The sequence below is a fragment of the Gobius niger genome (genome assembly GCF_951799975.1).
Source record: "Gobius niger genome assembly, chromosome: 23".
Lineage (NCBI taxonomy): Eukaryota > Metazoa > Chordata > Actinopteri > Gobiiformes > Gobiidae > Gobius > Gobius niger.
This window is the reverse complement of record NC_136874.1, coordinates 4,868,029-4,883,785: the sequence shown is the minus strand read 5'-3', so window position 1 is coordinate 4,883,785 and position 15,757 is coordinate 4,868,029. Positions and strand designations below refer to the sequence as shown.

Here is a 15,757-nt window from a genome sequence, read left to right as displayed (position 1 = left end):
GCCTATCTTCAACGTGTCAACACTGCCGGAAATGGACTGAGAGTGTCGGGATTTCGCTTCATTTACACAACAAATACACGACTCGGCTTTAAAACAGCTCATCGACAACAAGGTGAAGGTCTAAAACTTTGCAGTAAATAGGAAAATGTGGCTAATAACGTTGTTATAACTGCATTAGCCTTGATTTTGTTTGTAATGACTAAAAATGAGCTACAACAGGATTGTTTTGGTCACTGGAGGCTCAGGCTTTATGTAAGTAACTAACATTTATGCCATACATTCTCAATAAAATGTTGATTGTTGTTGCTTTTTACAGTTTCAATGCAAAGCTACTTGTGTTTAAGCTAAACCTTTACAGTCTATGGCGAAAGTGCCTTGTACTTGCATGGACATAGTATTTGAAAAACTAATCATGTTTTTCTTCTTTTTAGAGGTTCCCATCTCGTTACGCACCTTGTCCACAGACATCCAGACTGGAAGATTATAAACTTAGACATTGTAAGTTAAAAAATGTTAAGTTGTAGGTAAAAAGCAGTGGTGAATAGACGGTTTGTAAGATATGAATGGTGCTTCTGTGTCTGTCATAGCTGGATTACTGCTGCAGCCCGAGGAGTCTGGAGAGCGTGGAGCAGAGGGCAAACTACACATTCATCAGAGTAAGAAATTTTATGCAAGATTTGGCAATACAAACATTTCATTGAGCTTCGTATCACCTTTAACCTCTTAACTCCCACCTGAACGGATCCCATTTTCTCCAGTTTGGCTTTATCCTAATCAAAAAGCTTCTTGGGAAAAAAGCACCAAAATAGGCACAAAAAATGAGAAGAAAACAAGGATGTAAACACAACAAACGCGATAAAAATGTGACAAAAATTCAATAAAAATGTGACAAAAATTCAACAAAAATGTTACAAAAATTCAACAAAAATTCATCAAAAATTCAACAAAAATGTGACAAAAATTCTACAAAAATGTGACAAAAATTCAACAAAAATGTGACAAATTCAACAAAAATGTCACAATAAAGGAAAAAAAAGAAAAAAAACATACAAAAGGTGACACAACACAGCAACAACGCGAGGATAAAGATCAGTTTTGTGGGTCTTTCAAATGAGGTGTTACACAGGCCTATGTAATAGCCAAAGAGGACAGAATGCATTTGGTTTAGGTGGTAAGAGGTTAATTGATTTATAGAGGCTTTATAATGTGTCTCATTCCTTCTTATTGAAACTGTATTGTATAAAATGTGATCATGGTGGTCTATTCTTGAACCAGGGAGACGTGTGCAGCCATCGCTTGGTCCACCACATCTTCAGAACAGAAAACATTGATGTAATCTTTCACCTCGCAGCTAAAACACACGTCGGTAAGTTTCATCAGGTCTATTATCAGAAGTGTTTTCCATCTTTGTTACTGAGCATGAGTTGCAATACCTGTCCAGAGTCATCCTTCAAGAGCCCGGTGGATTTCCAGCGCGTGAACATCGAAGGAACCAGGGTTTTACTGAGAGCGGCTCAGCAGGCGGCGCACAAAGTTCAGAAGTTTGTTTACGTCAGCACAGATGAAGTGTATGGGCCTGGGATCGATCAGGTAAATGCACAAACACTGACAATAACCAGAAAATATGCCAATTTAAACCCTACTGCCCACTAATAATTTGGATATAGTAAGTAAATGAAGTGACGAATGATACATACACTTAGATTAGCTTAACACAGATAACAAAAGAGAGTCAGAAACGAATAATTGACTAAATATAATATGAAACTATGCTAAAAATATGAATAAACTGTCAAATATATAATTTTAACCCACCTCTGTCACAGACGCAGACATTTGCAACTGCCCAACTGACGGTTACCTGACTGTGCTCCGTTACCTAGCAACCAGTGTCACAGAAGGGGGCGTGGCCTGGCCGAGGGGAAAAGCAGAATCTATTGGGAAACACACATTTCCCTCTTTTTAGCCATTTTCTGGTGGAATATTAACTTATTTATCACAAACAAATAAAGTCAAGTCTACATTGGGTCCATATGGATGTTTGTTCACAGCAGATTGTTCAGTAGAAGTGAAAAAAGGCAGTCACAGCAAGAGCTAGCATTAGCACGATGCTAACATGAAGCATCACATTCTCCATTAGCAGTGTTGATTTTGACAACATATATTATTTTAGTCTTAGTCTTTTGACTAAAATGTAATTTAATTTTAGAAGAGATTTAGTCAAAAAAATCTTTTCAATTTCAGTCTAGTTTTAGTCGACTAAAATTGCATGTCAATTTAGTTGACTTATATTTATAATGTTCATTATAATCATATTTAATCTTGTTCCTCTGCTTCATGGAGCTGCTCCACATGAATAAAGCTCAGAGCTGATCCTTTGGCAGAGGATTTACATGATCTGAGGCTCTTTCAGACGGTCAATAGAAGTTTGGATGATTTTAGTCTCTCCTTTTCATTTTTATTTAGTCTTTTTTTAGTCGACTAAAATATCTGGAGATTTTAGTCATAGTTTTAGTCTCATGAGAAACTTTTAATTTAGTTTTAGTCGTCAAAAATATCACTTTGACTAAAATTAAGACGAAATATTTTAGTCAATGAAATTAACACTGTCCATTAGTTGTCTGTATCAATGGGCTGTTGAACCACTTTGCTCCTCTCCATGTCTTTGTATCTTTATTTAGTAGAAAACTATATTCATAATAGAGCTCCACAGTCGTGTCGGGGTCCGAAACAAGATTTTAGATTTATCTGCAAATTGTTTTCCCCCTTCACTGTCTTCAAACAAGACCATATATGGGCGATTCCAGTGAGAATCTCCAGACTCCTTTTATTTTAGGTCTAAATATTGTACAAGAAGATTATTTTGTTTTGACTATCAATGTTTTAAGTGATAAAATATGATCATTTGTGCAGGTGTTTGATGAGAGCAGTCCAATGAGGCCGTCCAATCCGTACTCAGCCACAAAAGCAGCAGCTGAGTTTCTGGTGCAATCCTACTGGGAAAAATACAAGGTTTGTGGGATCCATACTGGAAACACTTTAGATTACGGCCAGTTCCATGTGTAGGTACAGGTAACTCCTTGTTTCTGTTCTAGTTTCCCGTCATAGTAACGAGAAGCAACAATATCTACGGACCAAGGCAGTTCACAGAGAAGGTAGAGTTTTGCACTTACATTGCTCTTTGGAATCATGTTTTTTTTCCCTCTCAAAGTTCACTGAACATCTTCCAGGTCATTCCGAGGTTCATAAGCCTCTTGCAAAGAAACGAGAAATGGTCAGTGCTTTGGAGAATATACTGAAATCGTGAGATAAAACAAAGAAATGACTGTAATTCTGTTTATACCAGTACAATCCAGGGAACTCTACCTCAATCGCGCCACTTCCTGTTCGTGGACGACGCCATCAGTGCCTTCCTGCTGGTCCTGGAGAAAGGCATTGTGGGGGAAATCTACAACGTGGGGTCGGGCTGTGAGGTTCCCATCGTGCAACTGGCCTGGGAGCTCATCAAGAGGGTGCGAGTCTTTGGTTTGTGATCGATTAAAGTGAAAACATTTGGAGCTGATCTTTCTTTGGGTGCAGGTGAAGAAGGTCCCGGACTCTGAGGTGAACGACTGGACCGAGTTTGTGCCTGACAGGTCAGTATTTCTAACACTTTAGTAAGTTTAGACTGTGAGTTGTTGTTAAATGTGGTACCTTGTGTTGGTAGACCTACAGTGGACCTGCGGTACCCCATCGACTGTGAGAAGCTGCAGAGCCTCGGGTGGAGAGCGGAGGTCTGCTGGACTGAAGGCATCAGGCAAACAGGTGCGAATAAAACATTTACAACATTTAAACACGATTACTCTAAAGTTAATGCTGGGTTTACACAAAGGCACGACATGTTATGAATCCGTAGCGTCACTTAATGCATCTTAATCGGCCTCTTAAAGGAACAGGTCCCTGTTTTTCCAGACTGAGATGTTCTGACCTGAGCTGAGATGAGTTGCTGCGTACCTGTGGTGTTGTTAGTGTTTAGCCTCTCCCAGCAAAGGTATAGCTCCAAACTGGGGTGAAGTTAGAAGCTACAAACTCTTCCACGTTTTCCCTACTTAAATACAGTTACGTGAGTAGATACACGATCCAAGTCTAGGTACACAAAATTAAACATGTCGATTTTCTAAGCGGATAAAAGGGGGAACTATATGTGCAAGCCTTAGGAACACAGTCAAAGTGCTCCTAAGATGAGGTTATTATATAAAAGTTCTCTCGTGATGATTCGTGGCTACACCGAACAGAAGCTAAGCAGGAAGGCCTGGCTGGTACTTGGATGGGAGACTGTTTAGGAACACAAGGAAGCCTGGGGTGAATGTAGGGAGTGAGTGAGTGAGTGTGGGGTTGCCTTGCTTCTGCCAGTCTACCCCAGGGCAGCTGTGACTACAACGTTAACTTACTTAATTCTAGTTCTTTTGACTAGTGAACATTTAGTTTGGCATTTGACCTAGATTATTTCACTTGTTCTGAGAGGTTTCTGACTCGTTTCAATACATTTCACCGTTATTTCAAGTACGTTTCTCTGCCAATGGGGTAAGAAAAATGGTCTTGTCCCATCGGCAGCTTTACTTTCTTATTTCAAGCGAGTTTTACCATAGCACCATCTGAAATGTCCTCAAACAAGCAAAATAATCTTGGTCAGATCAGGAAAAAGGTCTAAATGAGTGAAAACCACTCAAAACGAGATATATTTCCTCAGTTCAAGTCATTTAAGCCAATACTTGATATTTACTTTTTGTAGTGTATTCCCTATGGCCTGCAGTGCCCTGTGCAACATTCGTGGCATTTCCTTTTTCCTCAAATTGTCTTCCTCTTTTTCTTTCTTCTCCAGTAAAATGGTATGAAGATCACCTGGATTTCTGGACCGACTCGAAAGCTCCACCAGAGCTTGTACGGCCTGCGCTGTGACCGTCTGCCTCGGTCTGCACCTTCTACTTCATAACTGGAGTTCATCAGGAAACCTATGGCTGATTTGCAGCTTTTATAAAATGTAATAATGTACAGACACTTTATGGACCAACAGTGCCTCGTCTGAAGCCAGAGCAGCGTTAATCATCTTATGAGATTATAAGTTACTTGATTTATTTGTAAAGCTTTTTTAAACACAGACTGAAAATGATTTTGTTCATTAAATTCCTTTTTTATTTTGAGCATGTAAAGATCAAACACTTAATAAACATATTTTAATTGGATTGGATTTACTGGTTGATTTAAGTTTTTACTCACTTCTACTGTCCTGAGATCTGGGTCATCATGACTGGATTGGGAGGAGGTCCCCGGGACGACCCAGGACACGCTGGAGGGACTCGGTCTCTCAGCTGGGACGCCTCAGGCTGAGGTGAGCGTGAAGAGGGAAATCTGTGCATCTCAGCTCAGGCTGCTGCCTCGGATAAAGCAGGACATAATGGAAGCATGGATGGAAGCACTTAGATATGTTTTCATCACAAATGGTGGTAGGCAAGAGAGTGACATTAACTTAAGGAGTGGCTTTAGGAACCCCATGAAAATATTGTAAATTAGCCTTTGGGATGACCAGATTATAGGAGAGAAAGAACATCTCATTTAGGCCCAAAATGGCCAATACAGTTTCCACAGGGCATTAAAAGTCATTGTGACAAAAAAGTGAATAAAAAGCTTTGCATTTTGGTGTTAAATCGAAATGCACTGGAAAATAAAGACCTATTTTTACTGCATAAGATTGTTAAAAATCTAAAAATGATGACCTTAAAGGAACAGGCCGCCATTTTTCCATACTGAGATATGTTCTTACCTTAGTTCAGACGAGTTGATGCGTACCTGTCTGGGCTTTGTGTGTGCGCTCAGTCACGCAAATAAACCAAAGATGTTGTTAGCATTTGACCTCTCTCAGTATATTCCTAAGCGATCAAGCTCCCCCACGTTTTCCCTATTTAAAGTTACAGTGAAAAGTTACATGATCCAAGTATAGTTACACAAACATTGATTTTCTAAGCAGATAAAAGGGGAACTATATTGTGAGGCGTAATAATAGCTCAGGAGCCCTTCGACATACGCTCAGTAAAGTCGAAGTGCTCCTAAGGTGCTATTACGCCTCACAATATAGTTCCCCTTTTAATCCGCTTAGAAAATCGACATGTTTAATTTTGTGTAACTGTACTATAGCACAGGGGTGTCCAAAGTGCAGCCCCCAGACCAATTTTTGTTGGCCCTCAGGCTTCTTGTTTCATTGCCACACATCACCAGAGAAGATCATTTTACTGTCATTAAAGCAGAACTATGTAACTCTTGCCCCTAGAGGCCATAAGCGCCACTGCAGGTGACGTAGCATGTTACGTTTTTTTACTCATTAACCCCTTAACTCCCACCTGAACCGAGCATATTTTCTCCAGTTTGGCTTTACCCCAGTCTAAAAGCTTCTGGAAAAAAGCTGTGAAAAAGCAACAAAACTGAGACGAAAACAATGATGGAAATGTGACAAAAAAGTGGGAAAACATCGACAAAAAAGTGACGAAAAATTCATGAAAAAGTGGCAAAAATGTGACAAAATGTTACAAAAAAAATACAAAAAGATGATTAGAATTTGACCAAAAAAAAGACCAAAAAAAAAGACAAAAATGTGACAAAAAAGTTACAAAAATGGAAAAAAATCTGATGACGTGAGGAAAAAGATCCTTTCGGTTCAGGTGGGAGTTAAGAGGTTAATTGTCCATGAGAGTAAATACTACGCTGACAGAAAAGACAAGACAAAGGCGCTAGCCCGCAGTTAGCTTTGCCCGTTAGTCTGCTAGCTTCTTCGTGGTTCCATTAGTGTGTATTGGTGACTCCTACCCGGTGACAGGGAAGTTGCAATCGTGGTTTTCTGGCCAGAGACACTAGAGGGAGATGAAAGACCCTCCAATCATCCCATTAACACTTGTATTACCCCCAGAGGGACTACGGGAAGGATTTATTAAGGCAAACAAGCTATGTAGTTCTGCTTTAAAATCTCAAAAATGAACATTTACTGTGAGACTGAGCTGGCATTGTGGTTCCAAGGCTAAATAAAAACAAAAGCATTCAATTTGATCTGATAAAGCCTGTGGGACAAACAAACATTAAAACAGGAAGAAACACGCCAGAGGCCATGTTACATTTGCAAATTCAAACTTTTTATTTGTGGTAAAATCAGAATAGATGCACAGTTTTAATTTTTATTTTTTAACTTTAATAACTTCGTGCAGTGCTCCTCAATCGTGCACAACTGCTAAACTAATACATAAAGCAAATACTAAGAACTTACCGGGCCTCTTAGTAAGCGCTGCTGTTATCAATATGGGACAAATTGGACCAATGAGTGACGAGAAACCATCGAGGTCATTTTTTTCTTTTACTTCCTGTTTTTTTTTTTTTTTTTTTTTTACTAAACTTCATTGCGATTGGTCCAAATTAATCCGTATAGTTTCAACACCAGCGTTTTTCTTTTAAATAGGCCGGAAAATATATGCAAACCACAACAGCATAGCAATAGATCCACAGTTATATCGTGTTATGAAGACTTCTTAAAGGTCGCCACTTGCCAGTCACAAAAACGTTGTTACTACCAGGAAGGAACAAAAGTGGAAAAACTCAAAAAAGATAAAATTCGCTAATTCCCGATAACGTTAGGGTATTTTTCCTCATACAAAATTGGTTTTTAAAATGTTTTATCAGTTTTTAGGTAATCCAAACCTTGGCATAGTTAGATCAACGTTCATATTTCGCCAATTGCAAAAAAGGATGTAGTGGTTGGAAATCAATTTTTCTTTTTCTTTTTTTTTACCGGTTCTGTCTCAAGGTAAAAGTTGTGGATTGGAAATTTGATCCAATATTTTTTGAAGTTTTCGTAGGAGGTTTCTCTGAATATGCCACAAACGGGAGCTTTAAGGAACAGTTTATGGGCCGCATGAGAAGAACTAGCAAGATATTTCTTTTGAGTACAATTTAAGCGAAGGAGGCAGTGGTAGACGTCAATATTTTTAAGTACTTTTTACTCAATTTTGGAAGTAAGCTGAGCTAAAAATTAAAGTGTAGTAGAACATAGTCAGATAGGCATATTTTCTACATAGTTTTGAGTAAAATGTAGAGGAATATGTAGGAAAACTACCAAGATATTTCTTTTGAGTACAATTTAAGTGAAGGAGATAGACGTTACAACTTAATATTTTTAAGTACATTTTACTCAATTTAGGAAGTAAGTTGAGCTGAAAAATACAAACGTAGTCAGATAGGCGTATTTTCTACATAGTATTGAGGAATCTGTAGGAGTATGAGTAAAGTAGGAGCACTAGCAAGATATTTCTTTTGAGTACAATTTAAGCGAAGGAGATAGACGTTACAACTTAGTATTTTTAAGTAAAGTTGACTCAATTAATGAAGTAAGTTGAGCTAAAAGGAAAAGTGTAGTAGAACGTAGTCAGTCAGGTATATTTTCTACATAGTTTTGGGTAAAAGGTAGAGAAATATGTAAGAGTAAAGTAGGAGAACTAGCAAGATAGACGTTACAACTCAATATTTTTAGTAATAGTATTTTTTAAGTAAATTTTACTCAATTTAGGAAGTAAGTTGAGGAAAAGTGTAGTAGAATGTAGTCAGTCAGGCGTATTTTCCACATAGTTTTGAGTGAAATGTAGAGAAAAGTAGGAGTAAGAGTGACTTGTTTTACAGGGGGTTCATATAATGTGTGTTTCATGCCCATTGCAACTTGTGTGCTATTCAAGATATGGTCAAGCATGTTTATTGTACTTTTTATAATATGAAATGGCCACGACTAATATCCTTAATTGTGATATTTTCATGCCTCGATATATATTCCAAATGTTAGTGCCCAGTTGACTCCATTTAATTCAACAGAACGTCAATACCTCCACCTCCCTCGTTTGAAATCTGCTTGAAATGTTTACATTGTATTCAGTTCTCTTATAACTAACCCACTAAATTGTGAAAAATAATATAAACTTTGACATCAAGTTAGCTTACCCCGATTTAAAGTGACATATCCGTAGAAAGAGCCCTACGCGTTGCATGTTTTGTTTTTTGTTTTTGTTTTTTTGACGATAAAAAGCTCACACTACCCCAGAAAAATAGAAAATTTGCACGCATACCAATGACATCCAACATTCAGTTCGCCAGTGTTGCTGCTTGGTCAAGTCACTTCGTTATCATCATTGCTATTATTATGCTAATATAGCAATCTATTTTTCGGCTTGGTATAAAAATAAACATTTATCCCAAAAAAATAAAATAAAAAATAAAATAAAAGGAAGAAAATAAAACATGCTTGATAAGTTACGACGAACGAGCAGCGAAGACGCGAGAACCGTGTACGGATTGTACGGAGGTAATCCCTGGAATGGACAATTTCTGTGTCTGAGCCTTGATTTAAAATTGTTCAGTAGATTGGACAGTCTTGGGTGCATTTTATTCAGTTTATTGCAAATGACAATAATCTTGAAAACTAGAAACAAGTGGGCACATTTTGGCTAAGTTACGTAAAACTCAACTTAGCCCGTTAATCGCTAGCAGGCTAACGTTAGCGCATACCACGCAATGACGCAGCAAACTTTTCAACTGGGGAGTTACATTGGATGATTTTAAGTTTACTTTTTTATTGCTATAACTTGTCCCTGATACATTTAAAATATGTCCTATAGTGAATTTACATAATATCTCAGAGAACCATAGTTATTATAGTAACTTACCAACTCCTGTTTAAAACACACGCGTTTTCACTTGGTGTCTGATCATAAACAAAAAAACAGGAAATGTTTGGAATATGTCCTGCGCACATGCCAACTCTCAGAGAACTGTGGTTATGGAAGTAACTCGCCAACTAGCATTTATAAAGCATTTTGAGTAGATGCACATTACATTCTGGACTTCTAAACAAGAGAAATAATGGAAATCTCAGCATAAACGCCAAGTCTGACCACCAAAGTCTTCACATTATTCGAGTAATCACGCCGCCATTTTGTGCAGCATCAACAACATTAGCAATGGCCTTACGTTTGCTATAAAAGTCGTCCAAAATTGGGATAATGGCTCTACAATCCTATAAGTCTCTCGTAATACTTCACCGCTTCTTCATTTTCTGATCCACAAAACGCACAAAATTATCAACTCACTCGCACTTTACCTCATCCCTAAACAAAAACAATGATACATTTTCTGGAGTTGTAACATAAATATAGCTGCAGCAGTGGGAGTAGCACCAGGAAACTTTCTGTAAAACCTACCCTTTACATTTAACATTAAAAAGTGTGCACTGCTAGTGGCATGTTGGTAGTAAAATTGCCCTGTAGTGTTTGGAAATATTCAAGAGCTGTGATTCTCAATTGGTGACATATGGTTTCTAACACAACTAAACAAAAAGGTTTCAAAAAGTGGTCGACTAGACTTGGAATTTAACCCTGACCATGCATTAAAATAGATATAAAGACTTAAAAGTTGTCGTTGCTGCAAGGAATCTGGATGGATATAGTTTATTTTATGAGTAATGCCAGAAAGAAGGAATTATGTATGACTTTAAATACAATTATTTTGATGTCATTGATTTATTTGGGTATTTTCCATATCTACACCCATTGAGAACCACATCTCTGTCCTATTTATCGGCAGATTTTTCACCAAAGCTTAAAAATCAACACAGCAATTACATCCAAATAAACATGGTTAGCTGATCAGCTAATGCTACATTATGAACAAGTGTCTCGTGTGCATTTGTAGCTCAAAGAACATTTACCTATGACTCGCAAAACACTGAATCCTTACAACATAGGCATACGATTAAATATCCTGCAGACATTTTCTTGGACTAGAAATGTTGGTCCTTGTTTCAGTCTTTTTTTTCAGTGACGTTTAAAAAGGCACCGTGCGTACTTCATTTTCAATTTGTTCGCTACAACTCGCCCAGCGCACGTTATGGATATTGCACTACAGGAAGCTAAAAAGGTTGGCTTGGGCACAGTGGCTCAACAAAACACAATTTAAACTCGTCTACCTTTGCATATTTAAGTGTAACACATGACAAAACCGCTATCGACGACACATAAAAATGAGGTAACCAGTAAGTATTTTAGTCCTAACAATCCCTGCTGAGTGACTTTAAAGACAATGTGCATATAATTAAAAAAGCGGACACATTATGCTAAATCGACTGGAATTCATATTTGACTTTTATTTGAGGCATCTGGCTCCCTCTGCTGGCGAGAGAGGGCATTGAAGCATATTGAAATGACAAATTAGCAGCAGGGCTATTGTCAAAAGGATGTGGCGAAGGCAATTTGAGCTCAGAGATGCCTAGGAGGAGTGCAGAGAAAGTGTATATGTTGGAGAAAAAAGTCGATTTAGCATAATGTGGCGCCTTTAACATTTTTCACAATAAATGCCCACTTGTTTTGGTCAAAAGGCACTGCAGTATCTGAAGTGCTCTCCTCCACACTCTTGTTTTGTAAAGCTGGTGGCGAATGTTTGTCTTCACTGAATATTTGTGGATAAGCACTGACGTGTAATAAAGGTCTTAACGAGTAAAGTCAAATTGTTTTTCGAAATTTGGAAAGTACAGCCAGCTATGAAACGTCGCAATAGATACAGACGGCATCTCATGGCTTCGCCGAGGGGGAAATTAGAATCTTTTGGGAAACATGTTCACTCTTTTTAGCCTGTTTATGGTGGAAAATGAACTTATTTATCACACATGAATAAAGTCAAGTGTAAATCGGGCCCATATGGATATTTTCTCACAGCAGATTGTTCAGTAGAAGTGAAAAAACGGCAGTTGTAGCTACCCGTTAGCATTAGCCCGAAGCTTTCTGTTAGCATTCTCCATTATTTATGTATTTATAGCTGTTCAACCACTTTGCTCCTCTCCATGTCTTTGTATCTTTATTTAGTAGAAAACTATATTCATAATTCAGCATTTGTTAAAGAAGTTTTTGAATAATTAGTTTTCAAACATGACCATATATGGGCAAGTCCAGAGATGCCGTCTGCATCAATGCTTTAGGACAGGATTTCGTAAAGCAGATCTTGACTACTTTGGATCATTCAAAACCAATTACTATTGATTTTCCTAACAAGTCCACCGTTATTAAATTGTAAAATACTAATCTTCACATGTAGAGGAAGCATATCGCGTTTTGAAATGCTGATCCGAAGACTGACGACATCAGTAAAATAAAAGTGCAAGTGATGCTAGCGATATGTAGAAAAAACGTCTTTTGAAATGAGGAACTTGTGCAAATAGCTCGAATAGCCTGCCACGTTAGCATTCAGCACGTTAGCATGTGTTTGCTTATGCAGCCTTTTGGGGCGAACGGCGAATGCTTGTGAAATGCCGTCAAAATCAGCTCGACAACGATAATCCCACAGTTAAAAAAACAAAAAAACAGCGAAACAAAACTCTATAGCAATGCGAGAACAATTAAAGGGGCTACGCGTTTAAATAAAAGTTAAATAATCCTTCGTTTGACGTACAAAAGAAAGGTTGTAAACAAAAAAGGAACTCATAATGTAAATCAAGATTGTCATTTGCAACTGTGTCCTATATACTGGCAAAAACGATAACGCAGCAGTAACATTCCCAATAATATATAGACGTCGTTAAAGGAAAATAATCTGCGGTGTCCACAAATTTTGTAACAACAGAGAGTAGCGTTTTTATTCCCATTCCTGATGCTGTGGTAGAATTTCAGTGACTTGACAGTTCAGTTGCTAATTAGCGTGAGCCCAAAATAGCACGTTAGGCTGAAGTGTTGAGTACATATCTCGGAAAGTTTAAATGTCACCCATTTGTTCCTATCGAAGGGGGGGGGATATTTCGACGTAACACAGTACTGACAAATATTGCGGATGATTGTCTTGAAGTGCACTCAACGTTGCAAACTGTAGCTTTTAGCGACAATATTAGTGACCTACTTTTTCACTGTCCACCCGAGTGAGCGTAATCTTACCCCGAAAGTGAAACCGGGCTCAAAAGTCGTGTGTGTATTCGAGTTCGGCTACCGTCGACTGGATTTCAAATTCACGATTTGTGTAACAGCCTGGGATGCCACGTTTCAAAGCACGTTCAAGTTCAGTGTGTTTTCTGGAATTAGCTGGGTATTAATCTTTATTTAAAGCTAGTTGCTCCACTCACCTTAAAAACGGGAGCTGAACTGGGACGAATGAACTCGCTAGGGCTGGGCGATACGGCCAAATAATAAAATCTAGATCTCTTTACTCAGTTTGGACGATTACGATTTTAAGCGATTTTATTGGAACTAAACTTAAAGGGAAAAAATGTTAAAATTGTGTGTTTTCCTCTCCCTACATGTTCCAGCCATGTCATAGAATGAGCCTCTAAAATCCTGCACTGTCACTCAAAAAGGTGTTAATGCACGAGCTTAATATAGAAGGTGCAGTTACACGTATGACCTGAGGTGGCAGTAACCTTGCATCTAGCCCCATTAAAAGGTCTTCTGATCTTTCATAATGAATAATAGTGTCCTGCTCATTTATATTTAGGTTAAATACAATTAGGCCCATTAAAAATGATTATTATTTCTGTATTAAATATTCCTTGTGTGCTCTCCAAAGTAAAACTTGTCATCCCCTTGAGCTCTGCTGTGATTGACAGCCGTCTCCATGGAGACTCAAGGGGAAAGGGGCGGAGTTATATGTTGTTGTTTGTCTCCGCACTAGGATAATGCTTGGGGAGACTTCATTTTAGCGGAGAAAACTTGTGAAGCAGCAGAGATCGTTAGAAAGTCACTGGTTCTCTTTATTGATTATTAATTAATCCAATTTATCGCCCAGCCCTAGAACTCGCCGTGGTTTGGAGCTTTCACTAGCTTGAAGTTTCTCGTAGAGCCGCCATTTTTTTTACTCGCATCGATAATTACGAATTCAAGACTCATGAACTGGCAAATGTATCACTGCAGCAGCTTCAAAAACTGTGGCATTTCGATGATAAATTATTCCTATGTTGCCCCATCCCCTGAACGCCGCCATTTTGTTTGAGACGAAACCCGATAAGTTTAAACTACAGACTGTAGATTTGTGTACCTCTCCAGGATAGAGTGAGCAAGAAACAATTGTAAAACTTTTGCATTTTTTATGTTGTTTTTTGTCGTTGTCGTAAATTCGTTAAGTTTGTTTCCCTCCCTCTAGAACAAGGGATTGTTAAAATGTGGAACAGGAGCCAGTTTCTCAACAGCACGATGGCACTAAGAGTCCGTTAAGAAAGCCACTGGTTAATAAACAAAACAAAAAACGCAAGTTAAGTGCTTCAAAATGCATTATCGCTGCGCAAATCCACAATTTTTAAAGTATTTTCTTCTGTTAACACATCTTTTGGGCTACCTTTTCACATTTCTTCGACGGGACTTGCTTTGCTTTCCTTGTAAAACGCAAACAGGACATTCAAATTGTTTTTAGGCTACATTTAGCATACAAAACAAAAGACTCAAGAGGAAGCTAACATTCAAAAGCTAGCCGCTGTACGGAGCTAGCTGTGCACAATAATTTATCTAAGGATGCTATACAAATATATGTCTCGAGTGTATAAAAGGTAAAACTAGACAGTATTAGCTTATCATATGACAAAATAAGGATCTTTGGCATTTCACTATAGAAAAATAATAATAAAAATTGCTTTTTTTCGGCCGCCTTCTCAGTGGCTCAAGAAACAAAATGGCCGACTATTAGTGACAAGATGTGATTGAGAAATTCGAGCTCCAATGAATCTCGGTTGCTGAAAAGTTCCAGAAAGTTTCTAACTTTATTCGCAAAGGTCTATCACCGTCAATGTCGGTTTAATCGCTTTTTTAGGACTTCTTCGCGCTAACGTCGTCACCGAAAATGCAAAAAGGAGTGCGTTTTGAAACATTTTGAGACAGCAATCAGTGATACACCTTGTGAATAGGCTTTCTGGAAAAAACGTGAAATTTACAGATAGTTGGCTACTCTGAGATGGCTTTCCCACAGTAGCTCGTTTTGAAGCTTTTTTTCTTTTTTTTTCTTTTTTTTTTTTAGTGTTGCCAAGGTTTGATTTAGGTCAAGTTTTGTTTCCTTCCAGTATTATTCAAAACACAAATTAACGTTTTCAAAAAGGAGAAGCAAGTGATTCGAGAGTCGAGACAACTTAAAGTAAATTGCCTTTTATCGAGCTAGATACAAACAGATACCCACTCCGGCCACAGGATGTCAGTATAGTAACAAATAAGTTAATAAATCAGTAGGTTTTTCACATTTTTTGTGTGTGTCTGCATTGCGAGATCGAGCCAATGCCTTGGTAGAGGTCGTGCATTTGATTTTTCTTTTTTTAAGCTTGTGTCACATGGCATTGCTCCTCTCTTCTGATTGGAGGAATACCAGGAAGTGTTAATATCCATACAAATGAAAATCACTTACTTCTCCTTTACATTTTTAGTCATAGTCGGCCCTTACTTGCAGCCAGTTACGTTGTCAATAGAACAGAATAAAACATTTTTTAAAGGCACCGTATAGAAACAAATCCTTCATAGAGTTTTGCCGTGTCACTGAATGGGCTTCTTCGTCGCAGCCCATCCAGCGTCTTATCCCGTTAGACCTGGCTTTTATTCAGAATCAATGCCATAAAACCTTTTTTTAAAAACATGGAAAAATAAAAAGCTAGGATACTTTTTTTTTTCCCTCGCGCAGTCTCCTTTAAGTGTTTTTAAAAAAGACCGCACACCCCAGTTTTTTTTCCGTAAATGTGCCTATCTTCTGCTGT

At 38.1% G+C, this 15,757-nt stretch overlaps 1 protein-coding gene across 2 annotated transcripts in view; it reads left to right on the top strand.

Moving 5' to 3' along the window:
- tgds (TDP-glucose 4,6-dehydratase) overlaps nt 1-5,070 on the top strand; it is a 305,863-nt gene extending 300,793 nt beyond the window's left edge. The window contains exons 2-13 of one of the 2 annotated variants that reach the window (XM_079582069.1): nt 113-252; nt 432-498; nt 588-656; nt 1,276-1,366; nt 1,442-1,590; nt 2,914-3,012; nt 3,096-3,155; nt 3,231-3,274; nt 3,347-3,512; nt 3,580-3,635; nt 3,707-3,804; nt 4,862-5,070. In XM_079582069.1, coding sequence (XP_079438195.1) covers nt 206-252; nt 432-498; nt 588-656; nt 1,276-1,366; nt 1,442-1,590; nt 2,914-3,012; nt 3,096-3,155; nt 3,231-3,274; nt 3,347-3,512; nt 3,580-3,635; nt 3,707-3,804; nt 4,862-4,938 — 1,023 coding nt within the window. In that variant the 5' untranslated portion in view covers nt 113-205 and the 3' untranslated portion in view covers nt 4,939-5,070. Of the gene's footprint in view, nt 1-112; nt 253-431; nt 499-587; nt 657-1,275; nt 1,367-1,441; nt 1,591-2,913; nt 3,013-3,095; nt 3,275-3,346; nt 3,513-3,579; nt 3,636-3,706; nt 3,805-4,861 lie in introns of both variants that reach the window. The other variant, XM_079582068.1, reaches the window with a different exon arrangement.
- Nucleotides 5,071-15,757: the final 10,687 nt, after the last annotated feature.